Consider the following 18,739-nt stretch of genomic DNA (forward strand, 5'->3'; position numbering starts at 1 on the left):
GTCGGGGTCGGAGGACTCATCCTTATCACGGAGACTCGTCTTTGCGAGCTTTTCTTTGAGTTTTCCAAAAGTGCTTCTCTTTTTCGTCTTTTTCACGACTTTCTTCACACCTCTCTCCTCATCGCTGCTGGAAGGACTACTCGTGCCCTCAGGGTCAGACTCATCGCCATCCCAGACATCGATCTCGATACAGCGCCCGCCCCGCAGCAGAGTTTCGGTGTAAGGCCTGGTCGAGCTGTCACTTGAGAGTTGGTTTCCGGTGAGATAAGTGTTGTGGCTGGAGCTGATGAAGTATGAAGCAAGGGGATATGAGAGGTCTTGGGGTTTAGGCGGGGTTGTAGCAGCTGCATGAGACGACGTCATCCAGGCCATGAAGCCATCCAGATCGAGGTGGTCTCTGGCGAGAAGTTCCTGGACAGCGGGTGAAGAGGCATCTTGTTGAACATCTGTGATGAAGGAGGCAAGTCTCTCCTGGCTCCAGGTTTTGTCTTGTCTATCCGCCAGAGACTGGAAAAGCTTGACGAGTTGGCCGCTGATGACGGGGTCGACGTTGGAGAGGGAGCGAGTAACTTCGCTGGCACCTCCGCCAGCTTTGAGCTCATGAGCCATGTTTTTGGGTTTGGATTTGGGTTTGTGGTGATGTTTATGTTTCCCACCTTTTGAAGAGGTGAGAGAGCGGAGAGAGCGGAGAGAGCGGAGAAAAGAGAGGGCAATCAAGTGATGTTGGATTCGTGAAGTTATTCGCTGTCTTTGAGTCTGACCTTGACCCAGATCCAGAGCCAGAGCCAAAACTTGGCTTTCACTGGCGTCTCCAGCTGTAACTGGGCCCTGCATGTTCTAGACTCAGAGCATTGATTAAGGTAAGGTGATTACCTACCGCAAGGAAACAGGAATCTGAGTTGGAATAGGTAGGTGATCAACAGCGAATTAATCAACACCTGGCGGCCTCTTCTTTGCTTCAGCTATTACAGGATCTATCGAGGCCTCCCCTTTCTTCTTCCCTTCATTTTAAATCTCACATTGGATGCAATGGATGGTCTCATAATCAATCAAGCTTGGGCCCAAGACAGCTCACGACAGCTTCAGCTTCAGCGCTAGATCCGCTGTAAAGACTGGCCCGGGCTCCAAGACCCCTAAAAGCCCCTGTTCTGTCTCCACCAGACACGGAACACAGCACAGCACAGCAAAGCCATGACGCAGTATCAAAGAAAGGTACACAGCGTGCTTCTATTACATACATAAGTTCGGTCTTTGTTTCAGCATCATCACAGACTTCAATACTTTTGTTATCAAGGAAGACAAACCCCCACTAAAGACAACGGCATAGGTAGTACGTTAGTAGTTATGGTGTTCAGGGTGTGCTATTTTTGGTATTCAGCTGGAATGGGTTCACCTTGTGAATCACAGCCACTGTTTGATTTCAACTGAGGCATGATTTCAACTCAGGATTGAGCGATAATTAGGTAGTTCCGAGGATTGTGGCTTCATTGTCACTATCATATATATATTATCCTGAACAGCTTTGAGAGTGCACGCCTTGACCCATCGTCTTGCATGTTTTTACCTAGCCCTAGCTGTCCTTTAAATCCTTTCAAGTAACATTGAGTATTGATTTGCGCCAAACTCCAGGCCGCCCAGTGTTAGACATAAACATGGTACCTAATAAAACAAGCATACGGACCATCTACCAAGTACTAAAGATGCTAGGTACCAAGTCTTCAGATCACATCGTTCTTCCTACTGGAGTGCCCAGAATCCATCCCAGTAACATCAAACATTTGTTCCAGTCTGCTCGAAAGCCGTTTGGGAACGATACGAGGGGTGATTTTCGTATCTCGATACCTCCCGTCTCTGCGTTTAGAATACATTGGGATACCCGAACAGTCCTGCGCGAGCCAGTGATGAGGGTCACCTATCGAAATAACTCGTGTCAGCAACGCGAGATAAGGTGGATAATTAGTTAAATTCTGTCTCGTACCGGAATGATCTTTTGCTTTTGCCAGGTCGCTTTGAGAGCTGTGTCGGCTGCAACAACAAGCAAAGCGGTGAGCTCGCTGGTCAGGAGCTTGTCGTCTACTAGCCGCGCCTCATCTGCCAGGTAGCACATGACATGAGGCTTCTGAGAATCAGGTACACGATCATAGCGTGAAGGGTTGGGGAGATGTTGGCGAAGGAGAGCTTTGAGCTGCCAGTTGGCGTTCTTTTCGCCGAGACGATTAATGAGCCTGGAACTACCGCAGCTTTGCAAACCATGTTAGCTGGGCCGATAGATCTGTATGATAGGGTAAATTCGCCGTGTCCATACCTGACATCAAGCCATGTGGTGCGAGTCGTCATGACACAGTTTCCTTGGGCATTCTCATATTCGGAGATGTAAGTGTAGAGGCAATCCCACATAAAGGTCGCTTCCCACAGGGGACTGTCTCCGAACTCATGAGAGAATTCGTTCACGAAATCTCGACGATCCTTGAGCGGGGGAGACCCAATCTCCCTGAGCCATTGCTCGATTACTTGAGGCTGAACAAGTTGGATATATGGCTCTGCACGCTTGCCGACTTGACCAGTTTTGAAGTCCATATCGTAGCATTTGATGCCGTAGTGTTTCAAGAAGTCCATGCCCACATGTCTATCTGAGGATTGGCTCAGTGGACGGATGATGTAACGGGCAATCTTGTCAAGATTGGCCCGTCTCTGGTCGGTTCTGTGTCGGTTCATGTCTGCTTCAGCGTCTTGTTTATTTTCTGATGGCCTTTGACAGAATGATTCTGTGGCTCGACTTCGCGGCGGCATCTTGAGGCTCTTATCAAGATCTTTTGACTCGAAATAAGCGCCCAATTTATTACGGATGGAGATGTTCACTTGCTCAAGCGCTCGACTGCGCCGTTATGGAGTTTAAGGTATGCTAGGTCGAGTTTCAGAGGGTTCTAGGGCCCTGTGGAGCTTTACTTGGAGTAGTTTGCTGGCGGTAGTGTATTTTGTGGGCCTGTTTGTATTTGCTTGGTTGTTACGACAACATCAAGCGCGGCCTCCTTCATAGTCAACTTCAATGACGTCATTCCACTACCTAGGTATCTTCTATCCGCGCGCGTACCTAAGGTATATATATATAGGTGGGTACCTAGGTACTATAGGAAACTTCTTCACTTCCACCACAAGTTAAGCGCCAGGACCGCGAATATCATACGTTTTGTAGCGATGATCTACCAAAATAGTAGTAACGGGGGTCTTCCCCCTCACAAATGCTGGCGGCTATGTAATTACTCCAACATTGGATGGCAGCGTCTCCAGGCTCTCATATATTGCTCCTCCTCTGGCTAGATTCGCTTCCAGCAACTTAGCAACGACCGCTATCAGATACAAGGGAACTAGCACCGATCTACCTATATACCAGACTTGTCTCTATTACTCTTCCCGGGCCTATCTCAACCTTCAACCATCTCTCCGAGCCTCACCAGCTTCGCCTGAATCTTTCCTGCCTTTGAACCATGTCAGCCTTGTCGAAGCTGCCCAAAACCCCTCAAGACTGGACTCGAATGGCACAGCAGCATTCAGTCATCGACTCGTCAATCCACGATCTCGCCGACCTGAACTCAGGATCGCAAGTGGAAACGAAACAATTTCTTCTGCTTCGAGCAGTGTGGAAAGGCCGTCGTGCTCTTGAGTTCAAGAATGATTGCAAGGACCATGATTGGATCAGCAGAGATGTGCTTAAGAAGGCTACCTCTTACTTGGCTACGCTGAAGTCCTGGACGAGATACATAGAGTCTTTCGGCCCAAGCAACAAGAAGATCTCAGAGGGAACATTTGCAATGGTCCAATACTATCAGCGGCTGTCTATACAGCCAAGACAGAAGCCCTCTGATGAAGAAATAGACCTCTCTTCACCCAAGGTTGCTTTCAGTCCTCGAGTGACACGGAGCCAAGCAGCTCGGCGGTACCAGGGATCTACATCACGACCAGAGACGCCTTCTCGCCCACCCAAAGAAGATATGTCAATAGATGAGCACTTTGGTAACTTGGATCTCGATTCAGACACATCCAGTCTTAATTCAGACCCGCTGGGCTCTCTCTCATACCACTCGCCCCTTTCTGGAGAAGTCGGAAAGCAATGCCAGAGCATTGAGGACGAACAAATCGTCAATACCGCGTTGATTTTGTTCCTTAACGCCCTCACGCTTCACTGCGATTATGCTCAGGGTGCGTGGACCCTCTATCGAAAGCCCTTCGTGGTCAAGGCCTCTGCAACCAAGGTGTATGAGGCACGCGTGGATGGCCTGTTGCGGGTCAAGGACAGGACTTGTGCTATCGTCGAAGTCAAGCCCTTTATCAGATACGGGTCGGGAAAGACTCTCGACAAGATTCGCATGCAAGAAACGGCTCAGATGGCGGCTTGGATCGCGCAGGATCCCCCCGTACTGAAAAGACCCAACACCAAATTTAGCCGTCTTCTCGTCTCTCAGGATCATGGCGAAGTTTACCTCATCATTGCCACTTTTGATTACCAGTACGTTGAGTACATTTGTGCACTAGGGACTGGTAGCAAAGGAAAGGGGAGCACACATTTGTTCCTCGAGATGCGCGAATACGGCCCGTTTGAAGTAAAAAGCCCAGAGCAGATGGAGCAACTAGGAATAATCTTACTGGGTGCTTCAATCCAAGGAGGCTTGTAGGACATGTTCTAACTTAGACTATACCATCATCGTGTCCTAGCTCTTTAATAATTTACCTGTCATTGGTGAAACGTTTGCTCTTCTCTCCTGCTTCTCGTTCTTCTTTTTATTCAAGAACTCGTCCAGATCAACATGGATTCTAAGACCTTTCGAAGTCATGGTCTCGAAGATACCCTTGAGGTCCGAAGAATCCATCTCTCTATTCAGAGTGAGGAAAGCCTCCATCATGACATCCTTAGACCAGGGACAATGCCTCAAGGCCCTGAACAATATATCCTTAGCTTTCGGTCGCAACTCTCTGTGTGAGCTGCAGAATTTGATAAAATGTATCCACAAAGATGTATTAAACTTGCAATTGTCGCTTGAAACGGCGTGCTCAAAAGCTGCTTTCGTTGTGTTGACGTTTCCCCGTTCAATCTCGTGATGGATGGCAAATATTCGACTGCTCAGGCAATCCTGAGCTGGAGTCAAGACTGTTTCGTGCAGAAGCGTTCTTGTTTCGTCGATGACGCGAAGACTGGAGTCGGCCCATTCGAAAAGTGATAAGAATATGGTGTTTCTCGGGAAGTACACTAGGAACTGTTTCAGCTGATCCAGCAGATACGCGCGGCGAAAAGGTCTTGGCTTTGTTAGCAATAATATCTGACAATTTGTTGAATTGGGACTCACCCTCGGCTTGCGTGCAAGTACAGTAGCTGCGACGCAAACTGTAGTAATCGCTCATGAGCGCGAGATGCTTGGTAGCCTCGAGACTTGAACTCGAGAGACGTTCTGTGCACTGTCTCTATCGCAGCCGAAATACTTCCTTGTGATGCCGACATCGGCTCTGCACAGCTTTCAGAAGTCAAGTACGACAACAGGACTAAGCACTCGGTAATAGTGCTGGCATTCTCGAGGTTCGCGCCGGGAATAAAGTCGCTCGTTAAAGACGAGAAAGCTCGGTGGGTTTTAAGAATATGTGTTGATGATACTTCAGGGGTGCCAGCCGACTTTCGAAGAGCATCGTCTACAGAGGAGCATAATCTTCGAACTGCTAGCTGTTTATCACCCCTCTGAAATTCCATCCACGACCAAGTTCTCCATAAGGCAAACACATCTGCTGTTGGTGAGTTCTGCAGTAACTCGTTAGCATGGCGACGAGTCGAAATCGGAGAAGACAGGTTACTCGCCGACGCGAGCTCAGTTGCTGATGACAAGACCTTGGCTGCAACTTCGTGGTTTTCATTTGCGTACTCAGCAATAGCGTATGCTCGGTAAAGACCAAGGTTCGTCGGATAGCGCTTCAGCAAAGCCTTTGCCGCTTTCTTAACACTAGAGCCATCTTGAACTTGAGACAACGCCAAATGGTATGTGGCCAAACCCTCAAAGTTGACATTGTGAACCAGTTGCTTCGTTGCGTTGACCATAAAACCAAGCTCAAGGCCGTTCTTTCTATTCCTTGAGGGCAGATAGGAGAACCATTCTGAGTGAGGGAAAAGGACGTCGAGCGTTTCCGAGACGCAAAGAGGGTTCTGGTGGAAAGAAGGGGGCTTCCTCTGGATCTCAGTCGGATCCTCGTCTCCCGATAGCGGCCTGGGGGCACTCGACTCTGTGTGTAATGTGAAAGCTGCAAGGAACTTATCATGGTACGCCTCTTCGGTCCAGTGGCCAGACCAGAATGTTGGAGGGAATCCCTGGAATATGAGAAATGCATCCAGCACTTGCTCCTGCACAGCAGGCAGGATACTCTGCGGAACGAAAAAGAGAAGTGGCTCGATGTCAGAGAACATCACCACTCTAAATGGGTCGTCTTCTGTTCCTTCGTCCATGGTCCTAGCGGGAATTCGAGCCTGATCAGCTTGTGAGCTCTCTAGGATTGCCCATCGTTTGTAGTCATCTCGAGACTGGTATTCGTGCCCTTTGATATCTTGCAGTGGTTCAGGAGCATCGCCTATTCCACCATCTGCTATAAATTTCGCCCAGCCTTGAGCGTCTGCTTCTCCTATCCTCGGAACTTCGCTCTCCCAGAAATCACGGAGGGATTCAAAGGCCGCACTCTGGTCATCCAATTGCGTGGGCCGGAAGAAGTTGAGCTCTAGAAAAGCCTGCCAGGCTGCGACTGCAAGCTCCTTGTAACCAGAGTCATGGATGAACCTGGTAAGTCTTAGAAAGACATAGATAGCTTCCCTCAAGTCTTCAGGCTCAATGTTCAGTTGTGATCGAGACATAACATGCCGTATTCTATCCAGGTGCATTTGCTTGAGGGTGTCAAAATGGAAAGCAGAAATGTTAGACATGGCAAAATCAAGATGCGTCTTCCACAGAGTGAAACTCTTATCCTCATCCTCATGCAAATCGAGCCACTTCTTGGCGGCGACTTTGCTATTCCATACTCTTATGCCTTCCCGCATGAGAGGAATCAGCACCCGAATGCGATCCTGGTGGTTTGACACATTAGACAAGGCTGATTCAAGCATATGCAGCTTGATTTCCGCAAAACTGTGTGCCTCGGCTTCAAGCGCCTTGTGATCAATATCCTCGCCTGCTCTCAAGAGAGCATCTTGATGATTCGCCAACTCGAGCCATGCATCTATATCATCTGGCTGGTCTTTGACACGTCTCGAGAGCTGAATTGACTTCCACTTCAGAGGATTATTCTGATCGAGATTGATATCGTCAGCAACCGCATCTGACTCGGATTCCAAGTCGCTGTCATCATATTGGCGTGGTTTCGCCTTGCCCTCTATGGATCGATAAGTCGGCTGTTCCTCGTCTTCTGAAGAATCAGAGGCTTGATGCAAGTGTTTACGCTTCTTAGACGAGCTTATTGCCAAAAAGTCTCCCTCTTCTTCACCTTGGCCATCGTTCTCCTGTTTCCTGATTCTCAACGGCGTAGGTCTTATACGCCAGTTTCTGGAGCGCAGACCGTCCCTGTCTTTCAAGGCATATGGACCTTCACCAGGCATACGTAGACTGAACTGATCTCTTGGTCCATCGCGATGAATTACAAGACGACCCCGTGTGCCAAGGACCTTCCCATATCCATCACGATAGTAAACAGGAATCTGAGACCGGTCAAGACCTCCATAGCGAATGATTAACGGGTCTCCTTTAGTGTCAATGATGTACAGACGCGATGGATCGTCACTGCTGCGTGTAACTTTAGTGAGCGGGCGGTGCTCAAGTGCTTCAGAGTTACCAGTACGCGATTTCTCACGGTGGCGGCCACGAGAGTCTGTGCGATGCTTTTTGGACCGGTGATGGTCGCGATGTGAATCAGAATGGTGATGGCTTCGTTTCCTCCTGGAATCTCGTTCGCGTTCTCGCCCTCGCTCTCGTCCCTCTTCCTTAGCGCTAGAGGCTGTGGGCGTGTTCTTACTCTTATCCTTATCCTTGTCTTTTGGTTTGAAAGAAGAAAATTTGGGCGCTTTCAAGGCGGAAGCATCTGATTTTGGCTTAAAAGATGCAAATTTAGGTACCGTAGGCTTGGTGTCCTCATCCTTACTGGACATTGTGCTGGTTGGTCGACAGAGTTTTCGTCATATCCCCATTATTGTGAATAATAGCCTGTGTAGGTTTGGACAAGAATTTGTGAGTGTTGTTGCTGAAATGAGGGTTGATGACAAGTTCAACAGAAGCAAACAAAATACACTTATCTTGTATGTAAGTTGACTGTGGAAGTGGTGAGAGAGCGGGTCAGCCTCGACTTTCAGCCACAGCAAAATGAAATACAGTGCGATATCAGTTTCTATACTATAAGCATCGACCTCAATAAGACCCTCCTCTAATATTCATATGCCATATATATCTCCTGCAAAGTCATATCAGACTCTCTTGTCGCAGAAACAGAATTTTTACAGTATCCCATTTATTAAAAGATTTCTCATCATGTCCTTGTACCTGAAAGAATCATCATAAGGGCACCATCTTAGACAGTAACCCCTGAATTAATCTCGTTCCTCCGTCTGAAGAATCCAATCGCATAAAGCGAAAAACGAAGCTGATGGTTGGTCAGATTGTAATCATCCAATGTGTCAGCCCTAGGGACAGTCTGTCCATCCTACAAGCCAGGGGTTGCATCCATTCAACTGAAGCATTGGAGTGAGGCCGGGAGCTGTGTAGGTCGTCAAAGCCACTTAAAGTTATAGGAAAATGGAGTCCATATTATGGAGTGGAAGCTTAACGGCCCCTGGCGTCCACTTTCGAGGACCTGAATAAGCGGGGATGGCACTGTATCTTAGCGGTCTTAGCAGGGGCCGTATTACAGCTCAAAAACTCCCTGCTTTCTGCCCCTCGCTACCTAGCTACAAGTTTATCTACACTCCTGTCCCGTCCCTCTCTCGCCATGGATCTCTCCCCAACGACACTCGTTACCTACATTGCTATCTCCGTCGTGACTCTTCTTGTCGGTTGGCTCATCATGGGTTTCTTCGGCGGCAACAAATTCCCCGTCGAGGGCAAAGTATGTCCCATCATGATACGTCTCATGATCAGTCCCTTTCTGCCACAGCACGACTAACAATGCCTATAGACAGTTCTCATCACCGGCGCATCCGAAGGCATGGGCCTCAGCGCAGCCACTCAATTGTCTGCCAAGGGCGCAAATATTGTTCTCGTCTCTCGAAGCGCTAGTAAACTCGAAGCTGCACTCTTCACCGTCAAGGTATGCTGCCATCATTCCATATGCTTTCACAATTACATGCTGACCTGACCTCAGGCCGCAGCCAAGAACCCCCAAACCCAACGCTTTCACTACATCGCCGCCGACGTCTCTGCCGAATCATACGCCAAACCTCTCCTCCAAGAAGTCATCAGCTGGAACAATGGCCAATCCCCCGATATCGTCTGGACCATTGCTGGATTCTCGTTCCCCGAACTGTTCGTCGATATGGAAATGAAGTCAATGCGACAGCACATGGACGTCAACTTCTGGGGCACAGCTGAGATGGCACATGCCGTTATGCGCGAGTGGCTCGCTGTGGACAAGCCTGTCGAAAAGGAGCCTAAGCACTTCATCATGACTGGAAGTGTCTGTGCCTGCTACTCTCCTCCAGGATACACTCCCTACACTCCCTCCAAGTATGCCATGAAAGGTCTGGCCGAATGTATCCAGCAAGAAGTCATGCTGTATCCTCAGAATGTTCAAGTCCATCTAGTTTTGCCTGGCACCATTCTCTCCCCTGGTAATGTCCGCGAGAACGAGCATAAGCCCGAGATCACCAAGATCATTGAGAAGGACGACCCCAAGCAAACCCCAGATGAAGTTGCTGCGGTAGCTATCAAGGGTCTGGAAGCTGGACAGCACCATATTACTGTCAACTTCCTTGGTTCACTCATGAAGTGGGCATCTTTTGGTGGCACTCCCAAGAACAGCTTCATTGATGTTCTTGGAGCTCTGCTTGCTACAATTGTGTGGGTCTTTGTTCGTCCTATTCTTGACCACCAGATCAAGAGCCACGCAAAGAAGTACGGCCACCCAAGCTTGTACAACAAGAAATCCCCAAGCGCTTAATAATGCACTGTCGGGTTCCTAAAAATCCAAGTAATGATTAGAGATACCCATTTACTAATAATAATAATGACCAAACCTGCTATGCTTTTCTGATATCTATGTATGTGGTGGTATCTATCAATATCTATAGTCCCCGTTTATACGCCGCTCCATTTACCAAACTTGGTATATGACTTGAACATTTCTCTTACAATAGCACGCCCACTTCCATCCATGGCGTCGTTCAGAATCTTCCTCACCTCAGGGGGTGTGATGTCGAAGATGGAGTTCATGGCTGGCTCGAGAGCTTCTCTCACTCGGCGGGGCACATCAGCTTCAAGCTGTAACTTGACGTACTGCATCATGACCAGGTACATGTGTCGTCCAGCTGAACGCTTCGCCGCATCTGTAGCTGAGTCAAGAGAACTCTGGTGCTGAGATCGAGATACAGCACCGGCTGTTGGCTCGCAGATAAGAGTAACAAGACGGGCAAAGCGATGAGCCTTTGTCTCGTGCGAGCTTTGGCGTAAGGTATCGGTAGTACTGTGGTTGATGATGAGGTTACGGAGAAGAGCCTGCATTGCTGACAAGAGAAGGTGGTGGTGACCTTCAAGCCGGAGACGGTGTTTCTTGATGATAACTTCCATCAAATTGCACAACAGTGCAAAGGGCACTCTTTCATTGGACACTTGTTCGCCAAGCGGCTTCGTTGACAGGCTCAAGTCAGAGATGGTGTTGAGCACCAACTCGATGTTCCATTGGGTCATCGACTGGGGCTTCTTCTCCAAGAGTGTGCAGAGAATACGACACACTCGGCTACAAACGGACTGGCTCTTGAGCGTCAACAGGGTTGAGGTCAGCTCACTGTGAGCAGCCGCTAGGTCAAAGCCGGAGCTTTTCCCTTGTAGATCAGGGCATGCTACTCTGTGTTAGTTGACACAACTTCAATGGCTTCAGTTGTCTTACCTAGGAGTTGGTTCACAACGGTATAGATAGCCGATACTTGACCTTCCGAGTCCGAACCTTGCACAAGCACATGAACGAGGTCCCTCAAGTACGCCATCTTAGCGGAGGTGTCCATCTCCTTTGTGACCGAAGCAACATTGCTCTGAAAGAAAGGCTCACGAAGTTCCTGTGGTACCTGGCTGATGCTGTAAAACGTTGTTGGTCGGGGTTCTTCCAAATGCGTAGAGAAGTACGTCCTGAGGAACGTTTGTATTTGCCATCCCCGGAGATCTCCTGCCGCCATGGCTGCATGGCTGCTCTTTTCCGCCTTTCTGATGTCCGATTCCTTTAGTTTGGAAGCCCCTGAAAGACTCGTAAGCGAGTCTGCGGCATCGACTGCAGCAAGAAGCCTGAGGTCGGCAATGACATTGTGAGTCTCAAATGCCTTCTTCGTTTTCAAAAAGTAGCCAGTCGCTGCAATTACACATTTCCCTAACGCATCCTTTGCTGTATCAGACACTTTGTTTAGCTCAGGATGGCTAGCGAAGTTTGGCGACTTCTCAATCTCTGTGATTAACGCTTTCAAAAGGGTCATGCGGAAAGGCGACAAATCCCCAGCTTCTTCACAGTCAGAAATGAAACTGCGGCTCTCCTCAAAGTACTTGTTACTTCGCTCGTCCAATTGCTCCGCCATCTGTCGAATAGTGGCCGCTGCCATCATATAATATGCTTCGATCAGATCGATCAAAGTGCCGTCTTGGGTAGGTGATGAGCTAGAGATGTCTGACATGGCATCCGCAACATCAACGAGATGGGAGAATTCCATCCCTTTGTAGAAAGTCGCTCGGCCCATCAACTTGGTGGACAGTCCGAGGATGTATCTCCACCCCTCGATCGATACCCTTTTTGTCGTCTTTGCTCTGTGGGCATTGAGCAATTCCATAATACGTTCTCTCTGAGGTCGAGTAAAGGCATCTGTATGGGTACTGCTCAAGCTCCGTATCCAGGTCTGGCTGCTCTCTGCAGGCCATCGCTTCTCCTTTCCATCCTCTTCCAACGACTTGATCAATCGGTCGATAAGGTCGCCAGCGACTTTGACTGTGTTCATGTTGTTTTCGTTCTCAAGGAGGCACGCCCAAATATCCCTCAACTGAGTAACCTCACTGCTGGGTAAAGATAACGCATTCTGCAATGCTTGCGGGAGGGTAGCTTTGGTACCATAAACGAATCGACTTAAACGACCAGAACCCTGCAAAAACCAGGCCAAATAATGCTCTGGGGCAGCTTCTTCGAGGAAAGCTGGCTTAGGGTCATGCTGTAAGAATGATGAAAGGTCTCTCCCCTTCAAGGACTTTGATGAGAGCAGATCCTTTGACAGTCGGGCAGTGAAAGCATCTACCAGGCTTGCGGGCTCGCTGATATGTGCGTCATCAGGGCTCATGGAAACCCAAGCTTGACAACAGCATTTGAAGGCCTCATACGTTTCCTTAGACTCAAGAGGTGACTCAGACAGAATCTTGGTCAGTTGTCCTTGGACAGAGGCCCAAATTTCAGCCCGTGACTCAGGGGTCACCCATGAAATGGTCTTTGACACAACTCCCCACTTCAGTGCTGTCAAGGTAGACGACGTCTTTTTCACTTGGCTTACCAAATCAAATAGCTTACTTCCAACAGCATCCACGTATGTCTCGCTTCGAATGCCCTGAGCAATGAAGTCCAAGAAGAGGCAGAGTGCCCTGGAGTGTAGTTTCTCTTCCTTGACCCACTCCAAAATCTCTAGAAGCTGCTGTGGTGACATCTCCTTTTCAATCAAGCTCTCGAATGAAGTATTTCCATGCTGCCTCTGACCAACCTGGAGCCATGGCGATGTAATCTTAGTCTTCTGCTTCTCAACCTTACAAAGCTGCTGAAACCATAGTTTCAAGAACCCAGCAAAATCTCGTCCAGTTCGGTATACTTGGGCGATGGCTTGAATAATCTTGGACACTGATTCTAGATCCTGTGGTTTAAGCTCTGGGGAGATGCTTCGCTCGCATACGGTCTCTAGCAGGCTCTCGCCTTCAGGGAGCTTGAACACATCAAAATCACAATCAGCAATGACCGCCGTTAAATGCCAGTTTGTGCTATCCTCCTGTAGGGCATACTCTCGGCAAACAGAACGCAGATCACTTGTGTCGATTGTCATTGACTTCTCAGCTGCTCGCTCCAGAACAGCCTGCACAAGCTTATCTCGGTTCTCTTGTCCTTTTAGCGAGGCTTCCACAACTTTGAAGATCTGCTTCATCCAGTCGATGTTTCCCTTCCGTAACCTTCCTTCACCGAGTGCATCTGTCACACTTGAAGCTAGGAAGTACAGAGCAGGAGCTGCTGTTTCAAGATTTTTCTCGGCTGCATGAAGTGCTCTGGCGACAGGTTCCATATCTTGTCGGTTAATGAAGGCGGCTCGGGCGGGGAATATCAAATTGCGATGCATGAGATTTTCCAAATCGATCGTCCATTTCGCCCGTAAGGGCTCTCGTGTAACCCTGTCGTGTGATCCATCGATACCCTCAAGTTTGCTGAAGATGGCAGCGGACGGTGTGAATAGCTGCGCTGCGACCTCCAGTGTATCATCGGTTCCTTGCAAGTGAAAATCCCAAATGGATGATATCGTCTCAATCCAGGATTCCCTCCCTTCTTGCTCTTCACCGCCAGTAAGCGCAACATTGCACAGCGTTAGGAACAATGATGTCAAGGTCGCTGCATCAGCTGCTGAGTTACAGAAGAGAGATCGGATATGCTCTGCGCCGATCTTGTCGTGGGAGGATTGCGTGGCAGATGAACGAAGGCGGTCCAGTAATGTCTTCAGGGCACTGAGTAAAGCATCTCCACTCATAAGACACCCTTCGGTATCTCGCAGAGCTTCCAGGTCGAAGCTCTTCGTTGGCGACCGCTTTCTCTTGGAGGAACTGGATGATGAGTTCGTAGCTGGTTGTGAGATATCTTTCAGAGTTTGCTGCAGCACTGCAATGAATCGTCTATCGGCAAGAGACTTTGCGAGGGAGAATAAAGGAATGCGCTGAAAGACGCATTCAAGGATAGTCCAGGTCAAGGGCCAGCGTCGCAAAGTCTCAGCATCTTTTGATGCGCCATTCATCGACTTTAGCAGCCATCGCAAGCTGCTCTCCTCTGCAGCATGGAATTGGCTATCTGCTGATACCGTCAAGCCATTCCATAGTTTTTCTAGATTCTTTCCATCTTCGCCCAGACCGTTTTGGTCAAGACCTCTCACAGTCTTAATCAGGTCCGTCTTTTGCTGTAGCACGTGTAAGCATTCACAATTGAGAAGTCGCAGCAAGACAGATACATACAAGAGTTGAAGAATTTTGTTGTGGATAGTCTTCCGCCATTTCCACGTCCATAACGACAGTTTTATAAAGGAATGATTAAAGAAATGGTAGAGAAAAGAAGCTATACAAACCTCGATCTTTGAATGCGCCCCGCGACTTTTCCTGAGTTCCACCCAAAATTTCCAAAGTTCTGCCATAACGCTAAACCATTACCGGTCCACCATCCTCACCGCCTACAGCCCGGCTGTTGTCACCCGGCTTGTTCCATATTCAAGCTTGACATCACGTCAATAGATAAAGCTCGTTGCAGCTCTTAATTTCGCTCGTCACGACAGATTGCACGACCTAAGTATGCCAATTCCTTTTGCTCTATTAATCTTTAACCATTGAAACTAACGCGATACTTAACAGTTCAAAATGGCCGATTCCACTGTAGCCCGTCCTCCTCCCAGCGCCATTTCCCGGCCGCTCAGCGAGTCTCTTCTCAATGAGAAGGTAATCACGAGACCCGAATACTTCAAACACTTTCTGTATAGAATCTCTGTACTGACTTAACCCTAGTGGGATCGCTGCCTCTCCAACCTCCTTGTCAAGTCCTCCCTCGGTCTCGGTTTCGGTGTCGTCTTCTCCGTCCTTCTGTTCAAGCGAAGAGCATGGCCCGCATTCGTTGGTGTCGGCTTCGGTGCTGGCCGTGCCTATGAGGAGTGCAACTTCAGCCTGAAACAGGCTGCGCGGGAACTCAAGAAGCAGTCCGCATAAGGTATTACAGTGGTGGGCGCCAATGAAGAGAAACGAGTCGTTTATTTGTACCAGCAACGAACACACCAGAAAATGGCGATGTGTTAAGGGATGACACAGGGAACTTTGCCGCGGGCTTCACGAAGGGCCAATGTCAGAGTAGGATGGGTTTTTCAGATTCAATAGAGGTATCATGTACAACAACCTGCCACTCCTGACCTTTCACCAGTCATCAACCCCGTTGTCCCTATAGTCTACAGCAAGGGGCTGTCCTACTGTTGCGCCTCCTCATATGTCGCTGCGTTCATCGTTGGTCGAATCTGCCTTCTCTGTGTCCCCATAGTGTCCTCGTCCCTTCCTGTTACGGACAGCGGGGATTCCAGGTACTCATAGCAGCTCTCACAGTCTATAACTAATTCAGAGCTATTCGTGGAGAAACTCAGTAACTGGTCAATGCTAAATCTTCGCGCTCCGCTTGTGTTTGTGTTTTCCAGCCGGCCCCTCGAGGGGATTGTAAGTAAAGATAAGTTGCGTTTTAGGTTTATCAGCTCCAAGCGGAGCTCTTCAGCCAGAGACTGGCTTCGCCTTCGGACACTCTTGATGAACGAAGCCTCATGGTCATGATATGTTCCATCTCCTTGATCTGGCTGGTGCAACGTATTCCAGTGCGTCTCACGCTGTCCGTTCTTAGCATCTCGGGTCCCTCGAGGTGTTCTGTAGCTGGCGCCAATTACGATGAAGACAGCGAGGAGCAAGACGAGTACGAAGACCACGATGGTGATGAGTATGATTTCCAACCTATCCGAGTCGACAGATCGCTTAACGTCGGGCATCCTTCTTTCTAGTTGAGTCGCGCAATGTTGGCTACACTGCAGACGATCCGGTTCCAGGCCGTACGGATCCGGGCGGAACTGACGGCTCGTCGAAGGTAGGGTTAAGCGAAGAGGAGGTTATCTTTGCTTTCGATCGTTTTATTGATGCACAGGAATTCGGATGTAGTGTACAATGGGTGCAGTGCATAGGACGGTAAATAATAGGAGCAGGAGAATCGTGGAGGTTTGATGTCCATCTAACATGCTAATCTCCCGTAGGCATATTCATAGTTGCGATCTAAGTCGAGCATTGAGTCCCATTCTTGAAAACCCCCTCATACAAGGCCTCAGTACCTAGAGTCGGCAGGTCGCACTTGTAGTCGCACCTTCATTGGGTCCTCAGGAATATCAGTCCGGGAAGTCACGACCTCCGAGCGTACCAAACCCATACACAACATACGCAGTTTTTACTTCTCCAAATCAACTCCAACAAAACAAACTCCCTTGTAGCTCAATGGCCTGCAGTCATCGACACACCGTTCTTCTGAGCGTCATTATAGGGAACGATAAGCAATCGGTATGTCTCATATCCTGCTTCACGGTCGGTTACAGAACTTGTGCATAAGCATTGACAGCAGACTCTAGTAACCAAGCCTCTGTCTTGTACAGCTTATGAACTGATTCTTTCAAAATCATCCGATATGCCTTTATACCAGTGTTACCGCGCTCGTACGATCAACGTCCTCAATTTCGAACTCTTTACTTCAATCCTCCGCCACAACGGCGGCATTCAGAGGTCAATTCGTCGCAGCACATTCCACTGTTCTCTCTTTTCGCATCTCGCGTCTCGAGTCATACTGTTGGGATACACCATAGTGTGATGTTGGCCTGCACAAGCCCTGTCAGAGCACACAGCGCGGTTTGCTATTACGCACAATGTGCACAAGAAAAATGGCTGAAGGCAACGGTACCGTGCAATTGATCATCTATGAAAGCAAATAAAGCAAGGTACAGAAATGAAGGTTTGACCACCGCCCCAGTCTTCGATCTCTCCTCACCAATCTGGCCGTCACTCCTTCCCTTCGTATACTCCATATCAGGCCATCGCGGTTCCTCCTCTACGCTATGCATTGTAGTATAGTACTCAATGCATGGCGAATGGAGAGTAAATTACTTTCCATGACCTGTGGGTTTGTGTTAGCCATATGCCCAATCGGAGAAACACTGATTCTGCAGCATGAACAAGTGCTCGCAGCAGCGATACCATGACACGGCGGAAGGTGTTCAACCACGTAATATGTGATCCATTTTCCAGGACACCGCGAGACACGCAAGAGAACACAGGAAGAAGTCTTCAACTCACCGGGGTCCCTGGGCCATGGGTTGGCAGGAGGAGGAGGAGGCGGCGGAGGTGTTCTCCCAAAGTTGGCGCAAACAACGTTTTCGGTAGAGAAGGCCATGGCTGCTTTGATGTTGTTTGTTGGGCAAACTGAAGGGGCTTTGGCTTTGGGTCAAAGAGAACTTGTGAGATTGGATGCAGAAGGTAAGCTTGTTTACACTTGTGTGTGAATTGTCTTGATGGGCTGGGAAGAAGAGAAGCAATCCACGGGGTAAGTGCAGCCTCTTATACTTGACTTGTGTTGGACAAACACATTGCTTCCATCATTAGCTTCTCAGAAGAAGTTCAAGAATAAGACTATCCTGGCGAAGTATCAAAGAGGACCTCGGGGCACTACAAGCTGTACAACCCCCGAAATGAGGCAATTCATTGTCGCTCAAGGTCGTTTCTCTGCGCCATGTTGCCGTCAGCTTTCCACTTCGTCTACACTCGCCGCATGCAAGTTACCGCTTGCTTAACCTCTAAGGCAAGAAGACAAGAGAAGGCCGTACCGTAAGTCGACGTTCCGTTGCCTATTGTGGAAACAGCAGTTGTTGGACAAGACAAGGTTCAGGAGTCAAAGATATCCGAATATGGGTCCTGTGTATGTATTGATGCAAACTGTAGGACAGCGAGGCCAGTTCGAGAGCAGTGAAACAGTTTCGATGTCCAGTTATAGACTCGTACTCTGTTCAAGTTGACAGAATCTCGTGTTCAAGAGCCACCATCAAGGCATCGCCGAGCTGACCCTCACTGGAACAGCTTGATCTCAACCCTAAGCTTGGCGATGTCCTCAGACTAATGTCATTCCGCAGGCATATTTGGACTCTGTCCAACCATCTGTCGGGCTATCTTGCTTCGTCAATGGACTGACGTTGCGCAAACCATGTAACGCTCGCCGCACAAAGAGATGGGTTCTGTGTACAGGGGTTTGGCCATAACCTTTCCTTTGCTTTGAGAAGAGGTGGGTGCAAGGGTAACGTGGAGGTTGCATTGGGTCTGTTAAGACAGGATTGAGTACTTCGTTAAAAATGATTGGTCCCATGGGGCTGGATCCAACGCATTTACCACGCTTACAACCGTTTGGACACAGCGACGGATAGCTACTGATGGTCCCAGTTGATTTACGTCCAGGCTCGCAAGTAATGCGTATCTTGTGGCCAGTCGGAGAGCTGGTTTGAGGTATGTACTCCTCAAATGTACCATGCCGGTTTAAGATAACCTTAGGTGGGTAGGTAGAGTTTAGAGACACAGCATCATGTAACATATGCTAAAAGTAGAGAGGCGCCGGAGACACAAAAATGTGGTGATGCGGGATCAATAAGTGCCTGGTGTTGGTCCCTTTAAGGCGCAGGATCTTGGACACAAAATACACGAAGGTCCTATACCAGTCTCGC

General features: G+C 48.8%; 8 protein-coding genes across 8 annotated transcripts; 3 read left to right on the top strand and 5 right to left on the bottom strand.

Moving 5' to 3' along the window:
- On the bottom strand, positions 1-2,790 carry FTJAE_9235 (1-phosphatidylinositol-4 5-bisphosphate phosphodiesterase 1; the record flags this gene model as incomplete). The annotated part of the gene is made up of 3 exons (XM_037356135.1): positions 1-828; positions 1,979-2,225; positions 2,306-2,790. Coding segments are annotated over 3 exons (1,560 nt in total), but the record flags the coding sequence as incomplete, so codon positions are not given.
- A 695-nt stretch (positions 2,791-3,485) lies between these two features.
- Positions 3,486-4,670, top strand: FTJAE_9236 (uncharacterized protein; the record flags this gene model as incomplete). The annotated part of the gene is made up of 1 exon (XM_037356136.1): positions 3,486-4,670. One exon carries the CDS (start codon positions 3,486-3,488, stop codon positions 4,668-4,670), a length of 1,185 nt encoding a protein of 394 aa, XP_037203658.1.
- A 36-nt stretch (positions 4,671-4,706) lies between these two features.
- FTJAE_9237 (uncharacterized protein) lies at positions 4,707-8,161 on the bottom strand (the record flags this gene model as incomplete). Its single annotated transcript, XM_037356137.1, has 2 exons — positions 4,707-5,289; positions 5,340-8,161. 2 exons carry the CDS (start codon positions 8,159-8,161, stop codon positions 4,707-4,709), a joined length of 3,405 nt encoding a protein of 1,134 aa, XP_037203659.1.
- Positions 8,162-8,994: 833 nt separating this feature from the next.
- Positions 8,995-10,161, top strand: FTJAE_9238 (3-ketosphinganine reductase; the record flags this gene model as incomplete). The annotated part of the gene is made up of 3 exons (XM_037356138.1): positions 8,995-9,111; positions 9,181-9,312; positions 9,367-10,161. 3 exons carry the CDS (start codon positions 8,995-8,997, stop codon positions 10,159-10,161), a joined length of 1,044 nt encoding a protein of 347 aa, XP_037203660.1.
- Positions 10,162-10,298: 137 nt separating this feature from the next.
- Positions 10,299-14,486, bottom strand: FTJAE_9239 (nucleolar pre-ribosomal-associated protein; the record flags this gene model as incomplete). The annotated part of the gene is made up of 3 exons (XM_037356139.1): positions 10,299-11,059; positions 11,107-14,380; positions 14,436-14,486. 3 exons carry the CDS (start codon positions 14,484-14,486, stop codon positions 10,299-10,301), a joined length of 4,086 nt encoding a protein of 1,361 aa, XP_037203661.1.
- A 345-nt stretch (positions 14,487-14,831) lies between these two features.
- On the top strand, positions 14,832-15,173 carry FTJAE_9240 (duf543 domain protein; the record flags this gene model as incomplete). The annotated part of the gene is made up of 2 exons (XM_037356141.1): positions 14,832-14,909; positions 14,976-15,173. 2 exons carry the CDS (start codon positions 14,832-14,834, stop codon positions 15,171-15,173), a joined length of 276 nt encoding a protein of 91 aa, XP_037203662.1.
- Positions 15,174-15,424: 251 nt separating this feature from the next.
- On the bottom strand, positions 15,425-15,985 carry FTJAE_9241 (uncharacterized protein; the record flags this gene model as incomplete). Its single annotated transcript, XM_037356142.1, has 1 exon — positions 15,425-15,985. The coding sequence occupies one exon, from the start codon at positions 15,983-15,985 to the stop codon at positions 15,425-15,427; it is 561 nt and encodes a 186-aa protein (XP_037203663.1).
- A 769-nt stretch (positions 15,986-16,754) lies between these two features.
- FTJAE_9242 (uncharacterized protein) lies at positions 16,755-17,424 on the bottom strand (the record flags this gene model as incomplete). Its single annotated transcript, XM_037356143.1, has 4 exons — positions 16,755-16,888; positions 16,936-17,087; positions 17,139-17,148; positions 17,328-17,424. The coding sequence occupies 4 exons, from the start codon at positions 17,422-17,424 to the stop codon at positions 16,755-16,757; spliced, it is 393 nt and encodes a 130-aa protein (XP_037203664.1).
- Positions 17,425-18,739: the final 1,315 nt, after the last annotated feature.

This window comes from Fusarium tjaetaba, assembly GCF_013396195.1.
Source record: "Fusarium tjaetaba strain NRRL 66243 chromosome Unknown NRRL66243_c0000210, whole genome shotgun sequence".
NCBI lineage: Eukaryota > Fungi > Ascomycota > Sordariomycetes > Hypocreales > Nectriaceae > Fusarium > Fusarium tjaetaba.